The sequence below is a fragment of the Rhyacophila brunnea genome, unplaced genomic scaffold (assembly GCF_057557595.1).
Source record: "Rhyacophila brunnea isolate RB1 unplaced genomic scaffold, BYU_Rbru_1.0 scaffold_23, whole genome shotgun sequence".
Classification (NCBI taxonomy): domain Eukaryota; kingdom Metazoa; phylum Arthropoda; class Insecta; order Trichoptera; family Rhyacophilidae; genus Rhyacophila; species Rhyacophila brunnea.
The window spans coordinates 23,545,772-23,573,204 of NW_028232893.1; the positions used below are offsets into that span (position 1 = coordinate 23,545,772).

The 27,433-nt window shown below is 35.0% G+C and overlaps 1 protein-coding gene across 1 annotated transcript; it reads right to left on the minus strand.

Moving 5' to 3' along the window:
• Positions 1-10,654: 10,654 nt before the first annotated feature.
• On the minus strand, positions 10,655-26,616 carry Dlish (Dachs ligand with SH3s). The gene is made up of 7 exons (XM_085950635.1): positions 26,443-26,616; positions 23,577-23,770; positions 19,331-19,539; positions 18,557-18,705; positions 16,130-16,234; positions 14,588-14,697; positions 10,655-11,022 (listed from the first exon to the last, which is right to left on the minus strand). Exons 1-7 carry the CDS (start codon positions 26,489-26,491, stop codon positions 10,858-10,860), a joined length of 981 nt encoding a protein of 326 aa, XP_085806761.1. The 5' UTR covers positions 26,492-26,616; the 3' UTR covers positions 10,655-10,857.
• Positions 26,617-27,433: the final 817 nt, after the last annotated feature.

Consider the following 27,433-nt stretch of genomic DNA (forward strand, 5'->3'; position numbering starts at 1 on the left):
AAAGGGAGGAGTAGTAACATAAAGTTTGGAATCCACTGTTCTAGAGTGTGTTATTAAAACTATACATAAATTTATAGGGACATAATGATAACGCACTCCGACCATTGGTGGTTATTATTTGTCAGCACTTCCTGTCAGATTGCCGATGACTTCATTAATATCCTATGCGTAGATGTAGCCTGAAGATTTCATAATAATTTTTCATCGCTTGCTGTAATTCTGCTCACCCAAAAATCCAACGATTAACAAAATTTTAATGTAGATGAAACAATAATTTTAAAATGTAATTTGTAATTTCCACTTTTGTAAGAAAGCGCAAATTAATATAGACATTTTATATACGTGATTTATTAAAACGTAAACTTCTTTATATATTTATGTTTATGTTGGTTGTTTTGTAAACGTGAAAATTACAATTATAGATATTATCATTATTTCGATGCCATGATTGCAAAGAATTTTCAAAGGACACATAAGCATATATAACAATAATATAATAAAAGTAGACTTACCCATTAATTTATTTATCAGCAGGTGTCGAATTGCAAACCCTTTTTATCAATATAGTTTAAAATGCTGAACATCAATATTACAATTTCAACTGGAAAAGTATTGCATGATTGCTTTTATTGTGAAGATATCATGTAAAATTCACTTGAAATTTGAAAAGAATGACATGACATCAGTGACAAATAGTCTCGCAGCTCGAGTGCCGATTGGTCATTGAACTGGCGATTTTGCGCGTGATCGTATTGCCATCTCTTCGGATGACCGGGTCTACGAAGTCTTATATATATCTTTAAAGTTTCAATTTATTATTAGTAGCAAATTTGTAATGTGGTTCTCATTATCCGAGTATTTGTTATGCGAGTCCCCGCAGTTAAAAATTTGCAGGGAAATGCAAAAAAAACTATAAAAACACATAAAAACATAAGCGCTATAGCTCATAGTCAAATGTCACTTTCAATCTTTCAATACTTCACTTCCACGCTATCTCTGTCTTTCGATTTTCTAAAAGTGTCTCAATTAAACCCATTTAATTAAGTAATTTTGGTCCCCGTTTGAAGCGGATATACTTTAATAGGTATTTTTTCAGTCCCAATTACCCTCGGAAAACGAGGACCTCCTGTATTAGATTATTGATTTCAGCCCAGAAAGGTCATACTAATGCTATTTAAAATAAAAATGGGTGCGTGTATTTATGTACACGCGTTAGAAGTTGTACTTCTTTGGCGTAACAAAACAAATAAGTAGAAAATACGATAAAATAAATACCGTATTGACCATTCACATGTCTCAGTCTTCTGACCTGCATGAAAGGAATACGTGGTGATATAAGTCTTTCCAAAATTAAATCCAACGCTGGTAGATCATGAGGTATTTCTGGAAATTTGAAACCATTGTACATTGACATTAATGGTATGTTATATTTATTTAAAGCTTGAATGCACGTGGTGCATAGTTTAATATTTGCTTCAGCATTTGACGACAAAGATATGGAATATGGGTTTTCAAATATGTCTCCCAAAAGTTCATTTCGACCAGATAGCTTACCACCTTATGTTGTTAAGGGCTGTTACGAACATATATCTTTTCCGCTTAAACATATATTTAATTTAATCATAGCATCCAGCACTTTTCCTGATGCATGGAAAATAACCCGCCTGAGGCCGCTTCATAAAAAGGGATCTAGATCAGAGATTTCTAATTATAGGCCAATAGCAGTTCTTTCGGCTCCATGTAAATTATTTGAATCGATATTACATATACACATCAACCGTCAAATAGACTCTCGCCTCTCCGATTCGCAGCATGGTTTTCGACTAAGGCGGTCCACAGTAACAAATCTTATAGTGTATAATAATTTTATTTCCAAGGCATTTGATCGTGTTGATCACGATATTTTATTACAAAAGCTTTGTACATTTGGCGCGTCATATTATAGTATATGTTTTTTTGCTTCGTATTTGAAAAATCGCCGTCAATTTGTTGATTACCATGGGAATGAATCGCGGATTTTTAGAACAAACTCTGGTGTTCCTCAAGGTTCAAATCTTGTTTTTAATTTTTTTTGATGATATTGTCAAAGTTATAACCAATTCTTCTTGTTTACTATTCGCAGATGATCTTAAACTTTTTCGAACTATTCAAACCCCATTATGCTGTGCCATGATGCAGTCTGATCTAGATGCTATCTTGCAATGGTCTATCTTGAATAAACTTGAATTCGCTACCTCCAAATTTAATATTATTTCATTCAGTCGTTCAAGGCACACCTTATTGTTCCCTTACACATTGTCTGGTATAATATTGAGTAGGGTAACGGAGATAAAAGATTTGGGTGTATTGTATGATGCAAAGTTCACTTTCAACAATCAACTTTGCATGTTCACTTTCAACAACAATCTTAACATCAGTACTAGATCTAGCAAAATGCTTGGTTTTGTTATGAGGGTATCAAAATCATTCGAAAACGTTCAAGTGCTACGTACATTATACGTATCATTTGTGTTGAGTATTCTTGAATATGCCAGCATTATTTGCAGTCCTAATTCACACAATTAAGTTGGATTGGTCCACAATAGATTTCTTAGATTTCTCTACTTAAGAACATACGGGTTCTTTCCTTATGACAATGATAATAAAATGAATTTCCTGACTCGTTTTCTTCTGGGTATGCTATCAATGCAATACCTGTCCACCCGAAGAGTGATTGCTCTTTTAAAGCATTTCTTTTTACTTCTTCGTGGGTTCATTCACAATCCGTATATACTGGCAAATATATACATTTTCATGTTCCCACCAATATCACTCGTAACTCTACGGTCTTCAAAATACCTCGTCGCAGGACAGATGTTATGTTTCATGATGCTGTGTATCGTGCGATTAACTTATTTGATGGCACCATAAAGGTTGATTTATTTTTTATTAATTATATGATGTTTGTGGACGTGTTAAATAGGTTAAATTCATAATTGTATATTATTATCATGTTTCTTTAATATTTACATAAACACATGCTGTCTTTTCTACTTTCTTGTTACGAGGGTGGGTCAATAAGTCCTTAGAAAAGCCGACAGGTGGCGCAACTAGTACTGTAAGCGGTTTGTTTTCATGCAGCGGCACTACCGATTCAGTATGCTGCGAAGTTTCAATCAGATTGGTCGGGTTGTTGTGTTTCTCGTACATTTAAAAAAAAAATTTGCTTGTTTACAAAAATGGAGAAAATTGAGTTTAGAGCTGTTATTAAACATTTTGGTACTGTTCGGTTATACCGGAGGCAGCGGAAAACGCATTTTGAAAATAGTCGATAAACTGCCTCCGGTATAACCGAACAGTACCAACATTTTAATATAAAAGGGTTAACAGCAAAGGAAATAAAAAATGAGTTGGATTTAGTTCACGGCATATCTGCTCCTTCACTTGCAACTATTTATAACTGGTTAAATGAATTTAAACGTGGTCGTACATCAACAAAGGATGAACCACGCTCAGGACGTCCTGTAGAGGTGACTACACCAGAAATGATCAATAAAATCCACGATATGGTGTTAAGTGACCGAAGATTAAAGTTGAGTGAGATAATTGAGGTTACAGGGATCTCAAAAGGTAGCGTCATTTCTATTTTACATGACAAATTGGGCATGAAAAAAATTTCTGCAAGATGGGTGCCGCGTTTGCTCACAGTCGACAATAAACGCAATAGGGTGGTGGCCTCTAAAGCCCTGTTGTCGCTCATGCAACGCAATCCGGATGAATTTTTTCGTCGCTTTGTGACTGTAGATGAAACATGGATACACCACCACTATACTCCAGAGACGAAAGAACAGTCAAAGCAGTGGATTGCGAAAGGCGAACCATGTCCAAAGAAGGCGAAAACCGTAAAATCAGCTGGTAAGGTAATGGCTACTGTATTTTGGGATGCACGTGGAATTATTTTCGTTGACTATTTGGAAAAAGGAAAAACAATAACAGGGGATTATTATGCATCTTTATTGGACCAGCTAAAAAACAAAATTGAAGAAAAATGGCCTCATTTAAACAGGAAAAAAATCCTCTTTCATCAGGACAATGCCCGTGTTCACACATGTTTACGATCAATGGCTAAAATTGAAGAATTGAAGTTCGAATTGGTCGACCACCCACCGTATTCACCAGATTTAGCCCCCAGTGACTTTTTCCTTTTCCCAAACTTAAAAAAATGGCTAAGTGGACAACGTTTTTTTTCAAATGAAGAAGTCATCGATCGGACAAATGCTTATTTTGAGGACCTTCCGAAAACTTACTTTTCTCACGGTTTAAAAAAAATTGAGAAACGTCTAACCAAGTGTATTGAGCTCCAAGGAGATTATGTTGAGAAATAAAAAAAAATACAAAAATAAAAACTGTTTTAATGCTTTTTTCTAAGGAATTATTGACCCACCCTCGTATATTAGTTGTTATTTGTAATTCAGATATTTTTATAATTTTGTATTTATTATGTATTATGGCACATTGGCCAATCGCTGTAATGCCGTAATACCAAGGCCTGAACAAAAACGATGCATGAGTGCGAGTGAGAAAGTATTCGGCACCCTTACAATCTCTGCGACACGTGCTAGAGTAAGATAAAAGGTCTACTAGCTACAAGCCAGTTTCCAAAAGTATCGCCATTAAATCGGGGCGAAACGCTTCACATAGCGTCGACAACTTGCGAGCTCGTGTTGCTAAAATTGATATTTTTTGTGTTAAACATAAAGTCAGTGGTAAATATTTTTGGTTGATTAAGTAGAAAAGATGGTTCTGTGTGTTGTCTTAAAATGTGGTAGCCGTACTGATAAGCAAGAAGATGGTATTACGTTTCATAAGTAAGTTGATACATGTTCGTGATAATTTATTTGTATTTTATTATATATTTTAATATCAGTGACCTAGCGTTTCTTTAAAATAACTTAAATTATAGATATCTTTATCTAATGGTTGCATTTTGACCGCTTAAAAATACTATATAACGTAAAAAAATAGAAAATTATATTTCAATTCTGAGCGTCTAGTGCGAGCACTTTGGGCGAGCACTAGCGAAATGGTCTATGGTCTCGAACATTTTTAGACGAATGCGTTTGCTCGCTCACAAACCAAACGCAAGGCACGCGGCTTCATTTAGCAATGCAACGGGTTGCGTCTAGATGTATCTATAGTCTAAGCGTAATACTCTTTTTCTAAATAAATGTATTAGGTACTTGGTTAAAATTTCTTCATGTCCAGAAGATGGAAGTTTTAAATCGTAAAAAAAACCACAACCCATCACATACGGAACACGCATGTCCAAATGAATTATTGGAGAATTTTTTTTTTAAATTCATCATGGGCACTTCTGAATCATGGAAAGTATGGCAAAGATGATTTTGGTCCATAGCAACTTGATATATCTCGTTTCAGTTTCTTTCGTAAATTCGTTTCCTAGGCAACGAAACAATTGTACTATCAAACTTGCGTTTGTATTCAGCTGACTGAGTCGCAGCTATTTTCATACTGTCGTAACGGTGTGTGCGCGCAAGCTCTCAATTTCACTCTTGTCTCAAAAGAAATACAACTTCAAAAATCAAGAGGCCATGAGGCTCAGTGAAAGTAGTGTCACTACACTAGTAGAAGTGAAACAGTTACAGAAATACCTAGGATTTGGTAAAACCATATAAATGTATCGTGATCTCACTGGCAATCGAAGCCGGAGTCCACAGATGAGAAGCTGGTGTCTCACGTAATGGACTACAAAGGCTGTTAATGTGGATGTTGATATTCTCCTCTCACCGAATAGGAGTTGAGCGGACGGCCGACGACCTTCTCGTAAAAATTTGTAACAGAAAAAGAAAAAAAACTATCTATTATGTTCAAAATTTTTATTTTATAAAAGTATAAATCGTATAAAAATAAGCAATAGCTAATATTAAAAATGGCCGCACAGATAAAACTAAGCATAACTTTTGGTTAAAACATACAATACATGCAAATAATGTCCTGTATACATAATTGACATTCTTCAAGTTAGACAAACATTATTATTTGGCTGAGGACACTAGTGTTACAATTACTTAAACTTAAACCATCACAAAGAAATACCACTCATTTTCGCATTGGTTTAAGTCTTCTTCTGCGCACTCATCGTTAAACTATTGTCCCACTTATAAATATGTAAAGAGCTTACCGCGTGACGGTAAAGTAAAACTATGTCTCAGTTTCAAGTGCAGGATTCACATTTTCTCTAACGCCAATACGAATCACGTGATACGAAGACGTCACACGGGATCCCTCGTGGTTAAATTAAAAACGGTTTTCACGTTAAGCCGGTTAAGAGAATCAAAATAGTTACGGTTAATGCTTTCACATCAAAACCTCAATGAAATCATGTCATATAACAACTGAATGTATGGGTTTTTTATATTTTTATGACTCAATTACCATGAACCTACGGTGAGATTGATCAAAATTCATTCCGTGATCGATGTGTCAGATGTGTCATATTTGTCAATTATTACGATTAGAGTCGACATGCAATTTTGCTCAGTCGATAGTCGTGCTACGAATGTATTATGGGAGTCAACCGGGCCGGCCTCTTCTAAAAGGCATCGAATACCGTCTACAGGGTTTTCGACAGACCTGTGAATGTTTTGGAGGTGTCCCGTGATCCTCGCTCTGCCTAAAGAGCATACATGGACGATGAAAAGGAGAACATATTCCCAGTGTAATATAAACTGTAATGCAAGAGTATGCGATGCAACGCAATATTATATATATATGTATCCCAAAGTGCTGTGCAAAGTTTTCTCTGTGCAATTTATTAATCAACATTTTATATAATATAAATATTAGACTAAAACTACTTCCGTCGTCACAACTCTCAACATTTCAGTCAGATCAATCTTCGCGCACACATAAAACATTACATAATTATACAATGATACGAGAATAATACACAAAACGATTACAAATATACAAGCAGCTAAGTGTTCGCCATACACAGGACTTAGATCAAAATAAATTGGTTATCGTTTATAGTAAAGGATATTGACCAGCCATAAAAACAAGCCTGATATCATTTTATTACAGATAATCTGCCTGATCTAACTATGTATGTATCTAACTGTAAATTGTCATAGACAACTCTGAAATGTTTTATTTTTTTCATCAATGTAAAAAGTGGCAGCCGTCTTGGATTTAAGATATCACACAGGCTAGCTGACACGATTTCAATAAAAACATAGAGTAAAAAGTGCATAAAAGATGTATTTCAAGTAGTTATTCAAATCATTAAAAATCTTATGTTTTTTATCAGGTATTGTTTTATTTATTATGTATATCTTTCTTTGCTTCTTCTTTGTAGGTATGTTAAATAGGGCAGAGGGAATTTGTGGCAGAGCCGCGGTTTGCCGACCACTGTACTAACCCATAAATATGAGGAATAAAAATAAAGGTTTTATTTCCGAGAAGAGGTCAAGGAAAAGATTGACGCATGTCAAAAAAACATTTCATTAACTTCAGTCCCGATATACATTCACATGGAGTTGTTTTCGCTTATGACACTCAAAATTCAAGGTCCTTTATAGTCAGGCGGCGGTGTGAAATTTTGAGTTCTGACAGTAGTGCATTTTATTGGTCATACATAGAATTCAACTTCTGATTGCATATTCTCAACCGGTTATAAGCCTTCAGCGAGTTTTCTCACTCTATGAGGCCGTACATACAAATTTCGCGAGTTATTTCGTCCGACTTTCAACTCAAATTACTAGCCACTGTTGATTGATTTGCATAATCTTAAAAATTAAACAGACAGTGACATCTGTTTGAATAATTATAAAATACTAAGCCACAAATTATCAGTATTACAGCGATTGTAGTAAGAGCTTCGCTCTACATTCAATGTGTGTCGTTAAAAATCTGCGGCCTGTCAGATACTGCCATGTAATATCATAATATCATTTACTGCATTGTATTAAAAGTATAAACAATAACCAACACTATGATCTAAATTTTCAATTTCACACCGCAGACTTTTAAATTAGTATAAAAATTATATCTAAAAGTGTATGACGCAGAAAATAAAGTTAACGCTTGTACTCAAAACTGTTTTTACATAATAATTATTGTTACTGATATCAAATTTACAAAATAAACATCCTCATATCGTCGGTGTTTTGTAAAAAGGGCGAATTAACCAAAATGCTATTTTACAGGAGGATTTTTAACTTTTGACATTTATTTGTTTATTACCTGTGGATGATTATAAATATATAACAAGTTTATAATAAAGCTTAGAAAGAATACTGTCATTATAATAGGTATTATTATATAATATTTTAAAAGGCCTAATATGTCACATGCGCTTTTTATTCGTAATTTTAATTAATTTAATTTTAGTCGATTATTGTTTTTAAGTACTTTCATGTGGAGATACAAATTCGCCGTTTTTACACAACAAAGTTAGTGGGGTACATATTGTATTTTCATTAAAATCTCGATTTCGCCAAAATGGTTGATTCGCCCTTTTTACAAAACACCGACGATATGACGATGGCCTTATGTTAATGTCCCATAAGTGACTTTTTACAAATTGTGCAGGAAGCTAAAGAAACTAAATATTTAATATTCCGTATCTGACTGTTAATAGTTCACACATGTTGTAACTACATAGCATGCCAATAACCCATAACGTAAAAAGTGGTAAAGCAAAGCACATAACGCGTCATATAATGATAACATCCAAATTTGTTATATTACTTACTGTTTTACCTTTTAAATAATTCGAAGTTTGAAGTTGAATTCAACACACGTCATGCAACACGCTTGACAGCTTAGAGGCAAGATACGGGCTATTACAGGTTTATTCCTGCAATGTTCAGATACGGGAAATTACTAGTTAGGCTGTATCATTTTTGTTAAAACAACTACAGATACGGAAATTTCGCAGTCGATGGGCAGTATTTTTGTTGTTTTTAGTATGTCAAAAAAGTCATTTTCGTCAAATTGATCAGATACGGGGTATTAACATTAGACCAATGACATTAATATGGACGAAGCATCTAGAAAATAAAATGACACTCACTTTGTGTCGGGTCTGCCGGATGGCGAAATTCATATTTTAATATCGGTATCCTACGCTCAAATGAACATTCTGCTTGCAAGCGGTCTGGCGACACCGCTGGGTCTGCCCATACAAAATTTCTGACTGTCAGGTTTCGACTCCACCGTTATTATTGTGTTACAAAATGCCAATGTGCCTAGTTAAAAATTGTAAAAAAAATCTACTAAACACTCCAAGAAAGATGGGATATCACTTTTCATGTGTTAGTATTATTTATTATTTATAAAATGCCATTTTAAGATAATGTTTATTCAATGCAATTGAATGACAGAAACCATTGGACAGTCGCCTGTGATGCGCTGGCTCACTTGCGTCTAATCTCCGAAAAGTCGTAAGTAACCGAGAATCTGTTTCTAACGCAATGACTCATGACACTAATACGCCATTACAATAAAGGTTATATTACTATAAATTCTCGAAGCTTGTATCGCATAATGGAAATGGATACGTCATATGGTCACATGACATCTACCTATACATCTGTGAATGACTTTCATGCACAATTTCTCGTGCGCGCCGGTATGAAGTGAGTTGTCCATTTAATATGTCATTGCATTAGACCATCGATGAATAACTACATTCATTCCTTTTTTATTGTGTTAATAATTTAGTTGCATATAATATTTTTCATGAAATTATTCAAACATAATAAATGTTTGTCATTAGTAGAATTATAAAAATTGCTACAATTAGTTCTTTCGTAATAAAGAACCTTTTCCTGTATACAGTGTGTTCAATTTATTTTAAATGTATAAAAACTGAAGCATTCTTATTTCTCCTTAGCACATTGTTAATTCTCTGTGTTTTCATAGAAATATTAGTTACGATTAGAGACACAACAAATTCATGGTACAGTCGAACTCGGTTATTACGATCACGCACATAGCGAGATCTCGGATGTAATGAGGAAACATTCGTTGACATTTTAGTTTATGATTTTCTCCAAACATTTATTCACTTTTATAATGAGCCACTTATCGGGTATAGCGAGCAAAAATATCGTCAAAAACTGTTAATGTGTCGATCGTTTAAAAACATTTTCGACCCTAAGTACTAAAATCCGACCGTAGACCGATCCCGCGGGATCGGATTACGTTTATTACACTAGTTGAGTGTCTAAGTACCTAATTGGTGTTTTCGTTGACAACATTGAAAAAGTATCCACGCATATGGTTGAAATTTCATGTAAAAAATCCAAGCTAAAGTCAGTCAGTGTACCAGCGTTCATTACAATAAACAACTTCTTTTGTAGTTTATGAATGCCATGCTTGTTTCGGGGATTTTTACGATGGTTTTCAGATTTTTTATGTTCTAATTCTAATTGTCTATTTTTGTTTGAATTGCGACTTTTTGGGTTATGTGACCGCTCATTTAAAAATACCTTTGTATATTCTATATATATATATATAAATATTCTCTGATATAACGAGTAATGCTTATAACGAGCATATTCAGTCGGTCCCATCTTCCTCGTAATAACCGAGTTCAATTGTATTTAAAAATGTAGCTGTTTGTCATGTTGTAATTTCATTACTTACTGATGGAATAACAAATCAGTTTGTGCCATTTGTCACAATTGCCTTGTAGGTAATACAGCTTGCATTAAAATAAACATTAAATAATCGCTGAGTAGTGAATGTTCGCCACTGTCGAATCTGACTTAAATCGTTTTTGTTATCGTTGATTGCACGCAGTACAAAAAGTAAGCGATGTGTAGTACAATGGTATGCAATGCGGCGTGTTCAGAGACTGGTGGTGGCGGGGGGCCTGGCGTAGGCCTTGGGGATGAAGCCGTAGCGGCGTGTCTTGGGGGCGTGCGCCCACAGCCACCCTTCCACCGTCTGGTGCAGCAGGTCCGCGTACACCCACTCCCCTCGCCGCACCGACAGGTCGTCCGGCGCCTGGGCCTAAACACAATCATATCAGTCAATTGCTCAGGTCAGATGCAAAAGGAACACAAACTAACATAATCTATATTAGTAGTCAACCTTTTTATACCTACCGCCCACTTTTGTATCTCTGTTAGTAGTAAAATTTTCTAACCGCCCATCGGCTGCAAATTGACATCATTAAATCTCTTGAAAATATCTGCCAAATGAGGCGTCAAATTCCAAAAAGCGATAAGTCCATATTTGGTCAAAATCGAGAAAAAAATACGCACGTATTCTTTGTATAATTATAAACAATATGTATTGATCTATAAATTCCAAAATGCGACATAACCCTATGAAAAAAAATATTTTAAGGGGGGACATGCTCGTCGAAGGTAAAAATTGAGTTTTTATTGTATTTTCAAACCATGATCCTGGACACTCCTTAAACGTTGTAGATAATCTATTTATATAATTTTAAAGCCTTATTATTCTTTATAGTTATTTTAAACATTTGATGACTGCATGAAGTATTTTTGTTACATAAAATAGTATTCTTTTAAACCTCTCGCTCTAATGTTTTAGAATATAGTCATATTTCGGTACAGAACTGTGCAGCGGTGTTAAGATTTTTTACATTTATTAATTTTTAAACGCATTTATAAAATCATTAGTATAATTTATTACGAGATAATTTTTGTAAAATATTCACGATAAAAAATTATATTGATAATCTCTGTGATCCCAAATTTGACAAGAATTAGGCATTTTATTATTAAAAAAAACGGCAAGATTAACACATTTGAAGATAATTCTAAAGATATTTATTATAAGCTATGTCCTTGACCATTCAAGTGTGATAAAAATCTTATGAATAATGATTGCTTTATAATAATTATTGACCTAAGAAGAAGGTGGTGTTTTTTTGAAATACGCCATTTCTTTTGTCATTCCCTAGTGGTTAAACTACAACATACGGCCGTAGCCATAAAATGACAAACTATAATTAAAATAAGAAGTAAAATTATGTTAACGCGCGTGTTTGAACATGTACCTAACCGAATTTTTTTTTATTTTTTTTTAAACGGTACATGTTCAAACACGCGCGTCAATATCATTTTACTCCCTACTTCAATTAGAGTTTGTCAATTTATGGCTATGGCCGTATGTTGTAGCTTAACCACTAGGGAATGACAAAAGAAATGGCGTATTTCAAAAAAACACTACCTTATTCTTAGGTCAATAATTATTATAAAGCAATCATTATTCATAAGATGTTTATCACACTTGAATGGTCAAAGACATAGCTTATAATAAATATCTTTAGAATTATCTTCAAATGTGTTAATCTTGCCGATTTTTTGAATAATAAAATGCCTAATTCTTGTCAAATTTGGGATCACAGAGATTATCAATATAATTTTTTATCGTGAATATTTTACAAAAATTATCTCGTAATAAATTATGCTAATGGTTTTATAAATGCGTTTAAAAAATAATAAATGTAAAAAATCTTAACACCACTGCACAGTTATGTACCGAAATATGACTATATTCTAAAACATTAGAGCGAGAGGTTTAAAAGAATACTATTTTATGTAACAAAAATACTTTATGCAGTTATCAAATGTTTAAAATAAGTATAAAGGATAATAAGGCTTCAAAATTATATAAATAGATCATCTACAACGTTTAAGGAGTGTCCAGGATCATGGTTTGAATATACAATAAAAACTCAATTTTGACCTTCGACGAGCATGTCCCCCCTTAAGCCTCGATTTATTACAAAAAGCGCCAAGTCCGTGTTTCATATTATTTAAAGCTTGGTTGATTTCGCGCGTGTTTAAGTCAACCAATAAGGGAACGTTCAATATTGGAAATGGCGTCTCCCATGCTGTAGCATCTGGTAAACTCATGACAGTGCGACGGACATATATGTGCCTTATGCGGAATAAATTAAAAAGTGAGGTACAAGTAGCGCTACGTCCAATTTTATTTTGCCTATATTTATTACATTATTTAAGAGTTTATCGGCTGAAACAAATTGCCATTTGGTTCTAATTTCGACATAGAATACAACGGAAAAAATAATCTCATGTTAATACAAATAATTGAAGCTTGAAACATAAAAACGTTGTTTCCCGAAAATATTGAATTGTGGACTTGTCGCTTTTTGTAATTAAATGCCTCAAATATAAGGCATCATTCTTTACTGGTTTTAACTGTTGACACAGATTGGTCTCATTATTAATTTCCAAAAATTGTATGACACTATCATATAATGCTTCTATACTAATGCTTAATTTACTTTATCATGGGGAATTTTATGAAAACAATGAAAATGTTTTTAAAACCCCTACCACCTACCATGAAAGCTGGAACGCCCACTAGTGGACGGTAGGGACCAGGTTGACTACCCCTGAATAATGAAATCATACCAAAACCCACCAAAACACAATATGAAGATCAATGTTTACATTTAAACTCAAGTGATATACAAAAACCAATCAATTTAAATGATACATACAAATGTCAATTCATTTATTTTACTTATGTTTATTTCAATTTACTCGGTTAATGTGTGAATTTTAAAATATAATACGATGGAAAAGGGAAACTAATTTTAAAAATCAAAAAAAGTTAACTACTGCAAACATTGAATTGTGGAGATTTCAGCAATTGAAAATAGACGCTATACATTGATTGAAAATCATAACTCGTGAATTTTCTCCAGTCAGCTGGATTGGAACCTGTGAATTATAACCATGATGCGCTTATATATTTTTCATGAGGAAAGCAAAATCAAAGGATCATTGCTCTGGATCAAACACACAAAGGCACAAGCCATATAATTAACACTTTTTAATCGGGCGCCTGGAACAATAGACACTATCCTGTGGCGGGCGTTTTTCGCGATCAGCGCAAAAATATATTGCTTTCTTAAAATTGACACAACTTCTAAACCAAACAATATTTTCGATTGAAATTTTCAAAGAAATCCGAATATAAAAACCTGATATCAATTTAGTAAATGGCACTCAATATTAAAGTTTACAATCGCTGAATGTGTGAAATCTGATCGCGTAAATATTTGAGAAATACGTGTCGCCTAAACGCTGTTGGCGAACATTCAGTGTATAATAACTCATGAGTTTTATTGCTTCTTGTCAAAAAAGGGTCTTTGGCGGTTGCCGCGCCTAATTTGAAGAAACCATTCAACTTATGAATCATAGTATTTATTCTTCCAAATAATCAATACACTCCATTATATGTTGATAATCAAGCGAGCGATATGAAAAATAGTCCGACACGTGAAACGACTCAAACTGAACTAGAGATTGAGATAGCAAAACAAATCTATACGACAGTTAATTCTTTGTTTACTCTTATAATCTAGCGAAGAAGTAGAACTAACGATAATTAGGTGCGGGGTTTTATTTCACGCCGATATACACACCCGTGAAAAGCCGTTTCCCGCAAACAACCGACAGTCAACAAAAACGACTTTTGCCGTGTTCCGCATTCGACTGACAATCTGCGAAAAACGGCATTTGCCGTTTTCCGACGAAGATGTGTTAATACGCAAAGAAAGTGGTCTTACTTTATAGTCGTATAACATAACAAGTTCAGTTCCGTGATAGCGAGGGTCAGGATCCGGCAGTGTAGGCGGGGCTGCAGCAGGACTTGCCGCCGCTGCCGCTTCAACATTCCCTGCAACAAATAACACACAATAGAATTGTAACGCGTGAAAATATACCTTTAAATAAGTAAGATTACATATCTACAATGTTTTTTTTAAACAGTAAATGTTTTAGGTTCTGCGGGCCGAGAGATAAACTCGATATCAATGTTACATAATTACAATAACAAACAGACTGCAACGGTGAGCAGTAGAAGTAGGCTGTGGAGATCCGACATGAATATTGCAGATGTTAGTTAGTTTTTAAAATTCGATTAAACCCTCAATTGGTAAGGCACATTGGTATGGATCCAATCGATATGCGTTTAAGTTTTTTTTTTTTTTTTTAATTATTAATAACCATGTTCTTGCTTTTTCGTAAAAGGCGGTTGTTAGTAATTTTGAACAATCACAAACACCCAGGCTTTGAGAAAAACAGATAAATATTCTGTCCTCACCGAGAATTGAATCCAGAACTCTCGGGTGGAAGGCCAGCGCTTTACGCACTGCACCACGAGAGCCGCTGACCGGGTGTCATATTTTTTCTAATAGGCATTTTCAAATTATGTATAATATTGTGGTTTGAGTTAGGCAGAGTATAATTGAATTTTTAAAACTAACCAACACTGCAATATGAAAACAAAATATAAGTATGACTAACAAAGTGTGCACTACTTATGTCGGATCCCCACAGCTTACCTCTACTCTTCAACACTGACAGACTGCATAATATAACAAGTACATAATGCATATAACGAGCAAATTCAGTCGGTCCCATCTTCCTCGTAATAACCAAGTTCGACTGTAGTTAAATGTTAGTCAAACTTTATTACCTACTTACTGTTTTTTTTTAGATGTAGAAGTGTTGTACGAATGCACATTTTATCAGTTTTTTTTATATTCCTGCGCATTAGAGAACTCGCAGTTAAAGATTATACTGTTCCTTAATATGTTCAGCTCAAACTTTGAATTGAATAATATGCAATAGTGGCACCCTTGCAAGATGGTATAATTAATATTATAGCGTGCGGCCTCCGAATACTTTTTCGCTCGCAGATCGGACGTCACCTACAGTCAGCGCGTGCGTGCCCGCTATCTGGCATCTCCCACCGAAGCACACCGGTGTTATCACCTGGACGGCGAGGAAGGGGCCGCCTAGTTCATTATATAACGCGATACTCGGCCTTGAACAATCAGTTAGCAGTTAGCGTTGGGGCAGACTTGGCTCTGACCCAGCTTAGCACAGTAGTCTTGCTTGCTCTGACAACGGAATACACGGTTAGCCGTCACCCCATCAGAGTACAGTGAGCTATTGTAGTGAGCCAGGCACAAGCTCAGGCTCCGCCATAGAACCACTTTCAAAATCACATCGAACCTATTTTATATCTGTTAAGTAAATCCACGAAAGTACCCTTATAATATTTAATATAATTAATAAAATATAGTATAGATCGATTTATTCACCTTGTATAACATTATCGGCAGGATAAACAAATCCAGACGGTATGAAACCTTCCTGTCCGTTACTTCGTACTACCCAAAACCAGTCAGGGTCCTCTCTATTCAAAACTGGAACAAATGTTTATGCATTTTAGGAGAAATTTTTTATATTGGGCAACAATTGAGCGGCTAGGGGTTGAACAAATACAATCAGATGTCGGCAGATCAGGCTTTATATTGTTAAGAGCATACATAAGTGAAACAGGCAAATAACTTTCAACAGTAGGTGGAACGAAATTTCGCAGTCGTCGCCAATCGGAGACTAACAGTCGAGGTGTGAGCACGTCAATTTGTTTTGTGATGGCGTCGAAGGAATATATTCTTAAATGGTGTAAAGATGACTAAAAAATGTTCCGCATGTACTTGAAAAAGAAAACATGTCAATGAATATACTATTATTATTACGAATATAATAATAAACATGACATTAAAAGGACGCATGTTTGAATTTTTATGACAAATTATATTTCGTTCGGCTCACGTCATTTGCACAATTTGCGCATCGCCTAGTCACGATCTTTTTAGACCATGCCTCAGCTGAAGTATAGCCATAACTTGCCTTTATATGGTTTGGTTAGGCAGGGTTTAATTGAATTTTAAAAGCCATCTGCAACATTTTTTTTACAACTGTAGCACAATGCATCAAACCTCTGACGTAGATTTGATAACGGAAACTACTAATCAGAAGGTGCAATCGCTGTAATAAAAAATTAAGATGAGCCGATCAACACTTCGATTTTGAAATTCCAAACAACTGGGCCATTGTGGCCATGTGAATTCGTACTTATGCGATTTTTTAAAATTTGCTTTTTTTGCTGCAGTTTGTGTATCTGCGTTTGTGTTTACATATAGTATTATATTATATTATAATATAACATGATCATGTAAAAAAAATAGTAGTAACGCAATCTACGATAATTACCAAGAAAAGAAAAATATTAATAGAAGAAAAGGAAATATTGGTTATATGGATGGAAGACATACAGCAACAACAAATTCCAATAAGCCTTATACTCATACAGGATTAAAGCCTTGGGTCGTTTTGAAGGCATAAAGTGTAAAAATGATGATAGTGTTGATACTAATACATTCACTGCAAGCCACGGACGGTTTCAAAATTTTAAATGCCATAATAAACTACCCAACATCAAAGTAACAGGTGAGGGTTCTGAGTAATGCAGATACAGAGAAAGCTATAAATTTCATAAAGAGTCTAGACAGCAAATTTTTAATGTGGACGAAACTGGGCTCATTGGAAAAAAATGCCAGATCAGTCATATTAAATATCCCAACTAGAAAAATCTACACCAGGTTTTAAGGTGTCTGAAGATAGGCTAACCCTTTTACTTGGTGGAAATGCTGCTGGGGATTGCAAAATCAAACCATTTCATCAATCAATAATATTTTCTTAAATGTATGTATGTAGGTCCATTTTATTTTCACTTATCCTTCAAAACTGGCACATATTATTTAAAAAATTGCATGATTATAAGTTTTATTCGATTTATGCGATTTTTCACGAATTAATTATGTAAGTCGAGGACTTACTGTATATGTATAGGTAAATCATTCTACAAGGGCACCATAGGCGATTCGCGCGTGTATTGAATTGCTTGCGACAATGCCTGTTTCAATGCTAGCAAACAATACCACTACAACTGCAAGCCGCAATTGCCGTACCCATGGTGCCACTGTAAAACGATTTACCTATATCAGTAGTGAAGGGTGGAAGTAGGCTGTTAAGATCCGACATAAATAGTGCACACTAAACTTTGTTAACTAAACGTATTTGTTTTCATTGAACTAATTAATACTAAAATGTGCAGATGTTTCTTAGTTTTTAAGATTCAATTAAACCGTGTCTAATCCAAGCCATAGTAGATCCTATTAGTCAAAAAAATATCTAAAATTATGGCATTGAACCATAGATCATTAATTTTAGATATTTTATAGATAGAACAATATATATTCTTAATTCAACGAAAATAAATAAGTATAACTGAAAAAGTATGCACTATTTTATATCATACCTAAACTATAATGGTTTGGTTTAGGCAGGGTTTAATTGAATTTTAAAAACTAACTGGCACCATCTGCAAATTGTAGTCTTAGTTCAATGAAAACAAATAAGTATAACTGACAAAAGTTTAGTTTGGACTATTTATATCGGATATCCACAGCCTACCTCCGTCCTTACCATATAATTCGTATTGAATCTAATTGGAACATTACTGTTTGCAAACTAGCACCGCATTTTGTAACAAACATAATACACAGTGAAATGTTCAATGAACAACTTGTCATTTGATCAAATACAATATGAACATATGTTTCAAGGGCAACGGCTCACGAATAAGTATTGTGACACAAATAGAAAGCGGCAAAACATACCAGTTACAAACTCCCCTCTTTCAACAGGTACATCATTCTCGTCGCGGGCTTGGAAGGTGTATAGCACGATGCAACGGCCCGAAGGCGCTTTGCTGAACGGACAGCCATCACTCTCACTACCTGCTTCTGACCGCGCTTCGCCACAGCCCCTGCGAACAGACAATTTAATATATTAAAGTCAATGACATTAATATGGACGAAGTATCTAGACAAAAAAATGACACTCACTTTTATGTCGGGTCTGCCGAATGGCATAATCTGTTCTAGCGCCATTATAATAAAGGTGATATTGCTATAAATTCCCGATGCTCTTTGTCGGGTCTGCCGAATGGTTCGGTTCGAACGGGTTCGCTCAAATGAACATTGACACTAGAAATACTGTTCTAACGCCATTACAATAAAGGTGATATTGCTATAAATTCCCGATGCGTGATAACGCATAATGGAAATTGTGTGACGTCTACCTATACATGTGCGAATGTCGCTACACTATATTTACTTGCTAGCTACTGTACTGAGTGCGTTGTCCATTAATAATGTCATTGATTAAACTACAGTCGAACTTGGTTATTACGAGGAAGATTTGACCGACTGAATTTGCTATGATTTCAATGCTGCCAATCTAGAAAATTAATTTTCTCTCAACTTTTTTATGGTTTCCAAGATCAACCAATTCTGAAAGCTTTCTGGAATAACTATCAATATTGTTCTATCACAATATACCAATTGTTAACCTATTGATTGTGATTTCCAGATTTAATTTGTAGTACTTACTGTGAATGGTGGTCTTGCGCGGTGAGATCGGGGGCGGAACCAGCACCGGCGGCGCGCGGCAGTTTCTTCTTGAGGTCGGGTAGAAGGTGCGGTGAGTAGGGGGCGCAGTACGAGTGCGGGATGAAGCCTTCCTGCCGGGACTCCGCCACTATCACGTACACCCAGTCGTTTTCGCGGTACAGAATGTTAACCACCTGGCCGCGTTTCACCTGACAATGGACAAGCTTTATGTTATTTATGCATTACTTCTATACTACTATAGATCTACCATCATAAATTGGCGTTTCAGGGAGGGCGCTAGTATGACATTGAGAATATTACCATAACTAACAAAAAAATGGTAATTTATAATTTTTTATTGGTAGTAGATTTCTGTACAAATATTATGCAATCCAAACATGTTGTAAAATTAAATGGCATCTGTAACAAATTTATCCTCGATAGACAATTTTAGTTTCAAATTCGACCGGCCGCCAACTTACGATGGTAGATCTGTACAGTCGAAATTGGTTATTACGAGGAAGATGGGACCGACTGAATTTGCTCGTTTAAGCATTACTCGTTATATCAGAGAATAGGTATTTTTAAATGAGCGGTCACATAACACAAAAAGTCGTAATTCAAACAAAAATACACAATTAGAATTTTTCCCCGAAACAAGCATGGCATTCATAAACTACAAAAGAAGTTGTTTATTGTAATGAACGCTGGTAAGTACCTACTGACTTCAGATTGGATTTTATACAACAATTTAAAAAAAATATCGTCAAAAATTTTCTTAAAACTGTAAATGCGTCGATCGTTTAAAAACATTTTCGACCCTAAGCAATAAAATCCGACCGTAGACCGATGCCGCCGGGATTGGATTACGTTTATGACACTAGTTAAGTGTCTAAGTACCTAATTGGTGTTTTCGCCGACAACATTGAAAAAGTATCCACGCATATGGTTGAAATTGCATGTAAAAAATCCAAACTTTGTAAAGTCAGTAGGTACCTACAAGCGCCGGCGGCTCAGCACTTTATTATCATAATATGAATGCCAAGCTTGTTTCGGGGATTTTTACGATGGTTTTCAGATTTTTTATGTTCTATGCTTAAATAAAACGTTGCGCGAAAGATGTTATATAACGATATAATGAGTATAATTATTAAATCTTATTCAAAGTTCAAGTAAGTTACAATTGTTGGAGTGATCTGTGACGTCAGTTAGTAATTATTAATTAAAGTATTACCTACTTTGATTAAAAATACAAAAGCCAATCGCCAATAGTATTTCAATTTGGAAAGCGCTTCAGTGAATATTAAAAGCCATTAGTTAATGTTTGTCGCATTTCAGTATGACTCCTTTAGCATAGAGGACTATGTGCGTGGGCGCGATACCCGAGAGATGCAGGTTCGATTCCGAGGTGTCTTACTTTTTTCAAAAAGATGTTTTCTATTGGTTATAATATATTTTCTCAGAAGTGTTTTTAGAATTATGTATATTATTCATAATATAATTAATAGAATTATCTTACAAAATTTTATAAAAATTCTCTACATGAAGTAAAGTTAATATTGAAGAATGATTTCATATTACGAAAAAATTCCATAAATCTTCATAATATTAATTGCAATTTTATCATGCTCCAATTGGCAGATGATTTTCCATTGAGAAATTTAATATATTCAGAGCAATGTTATAATATCTATAATTCAAATTGTAATAATTATTATTATGTCTCATACATGCAATGACATTATTAATGGACAACGCACTCAATACAGTAGCTAGCAAGTAAATTCGCGCATAGTGACATTCGCACATGCATAGGTAGACGTCACGCAATTTCCATTATGCGATATGACGCATCGGGAAATTATAGCAATATCACCTTTATTGTAATGGCGTAAGAACAGTGTTTCTAGTGTCAATGTTCATTTGAGCGAACTCGTTCGAACCGGACCATTGGGCAGACCCGAGAAAAAGCATTGGGAATTTATAGCAATATCACCTTTACTGTAATGGCGTTAGAACAGATTATGCCATTCGGCAGACCCGACAAAAAAGTGAGTGTCATTTTTTTTCCAGATGTTTCGTCCATATTAATGTCATTTGATACATGCATCGATTCACTCCCCTTCTTTCGATATATCTTATATCAAAATAATATCTTTGTCTAACACAGTGATTCCTAACCTTTTGTTCTTTATGGGAATCTTGTACATCGTGGAACCTAGTTGGAAACCACCCGTCTAGTAGGTAACCATATTTTAATTATAATCCTCCTGAATTTACAAATTATTCTATTACACGAGTATCAGTATTAGTTGAAGTACGGCCTTAGAGCGGAGAGACTTCAGATGAAATATTGAAGACTCCTTTACTTACCATTTACGGATACTATTCGTGGATGTTTTTTCACTAATATCATCGGTAAACTGGTACCATATTTAGTAACACAGCGCTACACATATTGAGTTTTGTTTTGTGTACTTTGATACAGTATTAAAATTCTTTATAAATCTTTAGTTCGAAATGGGTTTGAGAACGGGTCTATTTGGACCTGTATCAGTTGAAGTACGGCATTAGGTGGAGGTTCAGAAGAATTTTTTGAGACTTTCGAGGCAGTATGGATACAATCTGTGGTTAAATCCAATTTAGGTATATTTTTGGGTACCTACCTACTTATACCAACTATTTAAAAAGTTAAGAGCGACTGTTTTAACATAGAATACGTTTGCCAGACAGAAAATACTTCAAAAATCATAATGCTGAAGTGTCGCATGAGAATCATCAACATCCGCTTACAAATCTTTAACGATATAATTTCTTTTCAGTGCCGCGCTCATAATTCACAGCCATGCTGAAATTACATGCTCCGCCTGTAGACCTACTAGTGTGGACGCAAACCAAAGATAATAAAACTAAACATGCATTCTACGCATGTCTTCAAAAATAAAAAATATTGATCTACAGGTGCAGAACTAACCTACCATTGGTGATGGCAATTGGATAGGCAATAGCTATGTTCAACCAAATTGTTTGTGATGTCAATATGTCCCACTTGGTTGTTCTTTTATCAACTAGTAAGATTTTTATAAAATATTTAGGTAATCGTGCTGCAGAGGTGGACACGTGCTTTTATAATTTTTTTTTTACGAAAACAGTTTATTCCATGTAGACAATTTTAATAAATACCTTTTTCTGTCGTCGCATCGCCTTTTCGATCCAATAATCGTTAATTGAAAATTTGAAAATTTCATACATTTTGATACACCATTACAATGACATTAATATGGACGAAGCATCTAGAAAATAAAATGACACTCACTTTGTGTCGGGTCTGCCGGATGGCGAAATTCATATTTTAATATCAGTATCCTACGCTCAAATGAACATTCTGCTTGCAAGCGGTCTGGCGACACCGCTGGGTCTGCCCATACAAAATTTCTGACTGTCAGGTTTCGACTGCACCGTTATTATTGTGTTACAAAATGTCAATGTGCCTTGTTAAAAATTGTAAAAAAATCTACTAAACACTCCAAGAAAGATGGGATATCACTTTGCATGTGTTAGTATTATTTATTATTTATAAAATGCCATTTTAAGATATTGATGAATGTTTATTCAATGCAATTGAATGACAGGAACCATTGGACAGTCAGTCGCCTGTGATTCGCTGCGCTCACTTGCGTCTAATCTCCGAGAAGTCGTAAGTAACCGAGAATCTGTTTCTAACGCAATGAGTCATGACACTAATACGCCATTACAATAAAGGTTATATTACTATAAATTCTCGAAGCTTGTATCGCATAATGGAAACGGATACGTCAATGGTCACGTGACATCTACCTATACATCTGTGAATGACTTTCATGCACATTTTCTCGTGCGCGCCGGGTATGAAGTGAGTCGTCCATTTAATATGTCATTGCACCATTATCACAAACTAAGATTATACGAGACAATATTAGGTTGGGGTAGGTTAGATTAGATTATGTTTGGTTTGGTCTAAAAAGAAAGTTGTAAAATCTCATGTCAACCTCTGCGGCACATTTACCAATATTTAATTCACTTGGTAGACTTCTCACTGTAACCGCCGTATTTCTTTATGTTTCTATACTACAGTAAAACCTTGGATCATATTTATGATTACGTGGATTAAATAATTAGCTGGATTTATCAAAACATATTATATTTAAGATAAATATAAGAAATATAAATATTAACCATTATAATGAAGTTTAGGATTGCTTCTCACCTCTAGTTCATCGTCCACACACGGTGCAAAGTCATGCAAGACCACCATCTTAGAGTCGGGGCTCAATCCGTGTTCCTTCTCGATGCCCACTCGGACGAGGGTCTCTATGCTGGCCGATCCTGTGATCCTCCCCATGCCCGGGCTGAGTCCGGAGCCCGGTCGAGATAATTCTTTGTCGGCATCACCACTTATTGCTATGGAGAAGAAATAATTAATTGTAATTGAAACTTCAGTAGGTGAGACTTTGAAGAAACTAGTAAATGTGAAGTTGAAAAGAGATTACTAAAGCTAATGATTAAATTAGCTGTTTATTGTTCTTCTTTTTATTGTGTAATCCCTTAAGACGGTACTTCATTGAAACGGCAAATAATTTTCAACTAGAAATTTTGGACTGGCTGGCAATCGGAGAGCGAAAGTCGAGCTGTGAACACGTCAATTTGTTTTGTGATGGCGGCGGGGGAATTAATTCTTAAGTCGTGTAAAGATGACTAAAAAACGTTACCCATTTACTTCAAAAAGAAAACATGTCAATGATATATTATTATTATTAGTAATAGAACAATAAACATAACATTAAATGGACGCATGTTGACTTTTTATGACAAATTATGTTTTGTTCTCTTCTGTTCTCTTGTTGCACGCGTCATTTGCACAATCGTCGCGTCGCGTAGTCACGATCGTTTTAGACCGTGCCCCAGCTGAAGTATAGCCTTAAGAGAGGTCGATCATCATCGAGGAGTCATCAAAAAATCAAAAACAACAAATACATGGCCTTCCTTTAGTCAACGGCAGGCCTAAATGGCCAGATGGTGCTAATAATCCCCGGGCCGGCTATGAGGCTTGCAACCTGGAATGTGTAGTTAATGTTTAAAAGTATTATCGTTTGGATCTCTCTAAAACACTTTAACATCTAACGCAAGTTAATTCAATAGGTTATTAAATGTGTGGATATGACCAAGATAGACCATAAAACTTGAATTTATTATGATTGATATATTAATTGTCACTGTGTACATCGCCAATTTTAAATAGGCACATAATGACTTTTCTCTCTCAATTCTTTTCTATGGTATGGACGTATGGACGCTAAACCAAGAGATGTCGCGAAGACTTGAAGCTTTCGAGATGTGGGTGTATAGATGCATCCTCAAAATTCCTTGGACTGACCGGGTGACTATTGTTGAAGTTCTCAATCGAATGGAGAATGACCGAGAAGTTCTATGTAGTATCAAAACCAGGAAACTACAGTACCTCATTATGAGAGGACAAAAGTACAGCATTCCCCAACTTGTCATTCAAGAAAAGATCAACGGTAAGCCTAGCAGAGGACGGCGCCGCATTTCGTGGCTTAAGAACCTCCATGATTGGTACGAGTGCAGCTCCATTGAACTGTTCCAGGTAGCAGACGACAAAGATAAGATCACCTTGATGGTGGCCGACCTCCGCTAGGGGATAGCACAATAAGAAGAAGAATGACTTTTACTGATAGCATTGACATTTTTTATACAAAAATAGTAATCTATATCTATAACCGCCTGTGAAAGGACAGACCGCATCATTTATCGTACATGGATACTAAATTAAGTTGTGCATGAGCTTTTATAATTTTTTTTTACGAAAACAGTTTATTCCATGTAGACAATTATATTAAATACCCTTTTCTGTCGGTGCAGATGATTTTCGATCCAATAATTGTTTATTTAAAATTTGAAATTTTCATACATTTTGATGCACCATTATCACACACTTATATTATTAGGTTAAGTTAGGTTTGGTTTGGTCTAAAAAGAAAATTATAAAATCTCATGCGGGTATTATTTTAAATATTTATATGAACTATCACAGAAAGTCGTGTGGTTGTCATATTTAAAATGAGTAAAATAAATGGGTAACCTAACCACAAAATATTATTTATTACCTACAAAAATAGGTAAGTACCTACATCTAATTAATTCGATTAGGTAGGTATGGTAAAAATGTTTATAAATAAAGTTATAAAATAAAAATGGAAATCATTTATTTTTTGATTAAAAAAATCAATGCACAGGTAGGTAGGTACTTATTGGAAGGATAAATTTAATATTATGATTGAATGACAGAACATTCCCAGTTAAAATCAACAAGGGTACAGTTCGGTTATCAGGAAACATATTTTGAAAATACCTGATATACTGGATTATTTGTTAGTTTGGGTTGGGTTGGGTTAGGTTAGGTTAGGTTAATTTAACAAATAATCCAGTAGGTTTATCGGGTATTTTCAAAATGTGTTTTCCGCTGTATTCCTCATAACCGAACTGTACCTCAACAAGATTATCAGTTAATCAATATTAATTTAAACCATAAAAATATAATAGAAAAACAGGTAAGTAGGTACATGCCTACTTCCGATAAATAAGACAGAAATATACAGAAAATATACAAAAACTAGAAATTGCGGACACTCCCAAAAACTGCAAGAAAGTGTGATTGTTATAAATACTCTTCAAAAGTTATTAATAAATAAACCCATCAACCGTTTATTATTAAAATGCTGTCAAATTTAAAGTTGTACAATAATGGGAATTTCATTTATGAAAGTTCTAAATTTACTTATTCTCTTTGTTAAATTAAATTCAATGAAGTTGTTATCGATTTAACGCAGTTGTCGAGCATGCAAAGATAGACTTGAACGCGCGGACAAGGTAAGGAAAAAAATTGACGAAAAATGAATCTGGTCACTAAAAATACCTGAATGTTGATCGTGGGAACATAAATATCGCATACAAAAGTGAACCCTACTTGTCAAATGGCTCTGACGGAAGGTCAATGACTTGATAACACACGAATCGTCGGTCAATTTGGACTGTAATTTGCGGGGTGTACTCACATTTTTTCTTCTTCCCTCTGCGTATCCTGACAGGGCAAAGAAATGCCATCTTCCCGATTATCTCATTATTGTTGACGTGCCTGCATTTTGGGCGTAAGCCGTAATGCAACAGCAACAGGTAGCGGTGTATGGGTGTACAGTACAAGAACAAATTAGTTTAGTTGCTGCAGCAGTGACAGTGTTGCCATATTTCCAAAGTGGAATTATAGTACAGAACCTCCAAAATTATAGTATTTGGTGAAAAAATATAGTACGCGTTGTCATATTATTATGTTGAAAATGTAGGTTACATGTAAATTGTACGTAAAACATTTCACCGTGGCACAGTTCGCCGTGAGCTTTCTATCGGAAAGAGATGACGGTATACTATACGGTCTCCAATTTTATTAGATGCAATATGAACATTAATTCAATTTTCATAGCTGATTTTGGCAAAATTCATGAATTATTCAAGAATGAAAGCCTAACCTTACATTTTCTAACCTAACCTAACCTAACCTAACAAATAATCCAATATATGGGCTATTTTCAAAATTTGTTTTCTGCTGGCTTCCTGTAAAGTGTAAAATGACAAGAACAGTGTTTTATTTAGACATGAATTTTATGTCAGTACTATGCGACCCAAAGAAGTTGGACTATCATTAATATACGGCTATATATTGCCGATACAAGATTTCACGGTGAAGTGTAATACGGCGAACTGCATACGTACAAGTTTCCGGACACGGAAAATGTATAGGTTCTTTGTTTCTCAGGAAAAAAAATGGAAAATTTGAGAAACTCCGAGACCCCTTTTTATTTAGGTACCTTTTCTTACCAAAAATGCTTTGGACGAGGCCACACAGGTAGGTGCCTCGCTTGGTGCTTAGTGCTACGATACGAGCTAGGTGACATATCCTAGCGAACGGAAGCACATTATACTATCGCAACGGTCACACTGCACGCTTCGCGCCTCGCTACGTGATTATTAATCACCTAGTGAGTCTCCCGG

Excerpts from the sequence above, each read along its gene's own strand:
- Dlish (XM_085950635.1), bottom strand. The coding sequence starts at position 26,491 with ATGGCATTTCTTTGCCCTGTCAGGATACGCAGAGGGAAGAAGAAAAAA. Across the intron at positions 23,771-26,442 it reads CAGAGGGAAGAAGAAAAAAT|CAATAAGTGGTGATGCCGAC; the intron begins GTGAGTACACCC and ends TCTTCTCCATAG. Across the intron at positions 14,698-16,129 it reads TGCCGATAATGTTATACAAG|GGAATGTTGAAGCGGCAGCG; the intron begins GTGAATAAATCG and ends TATTTGTTGCAG.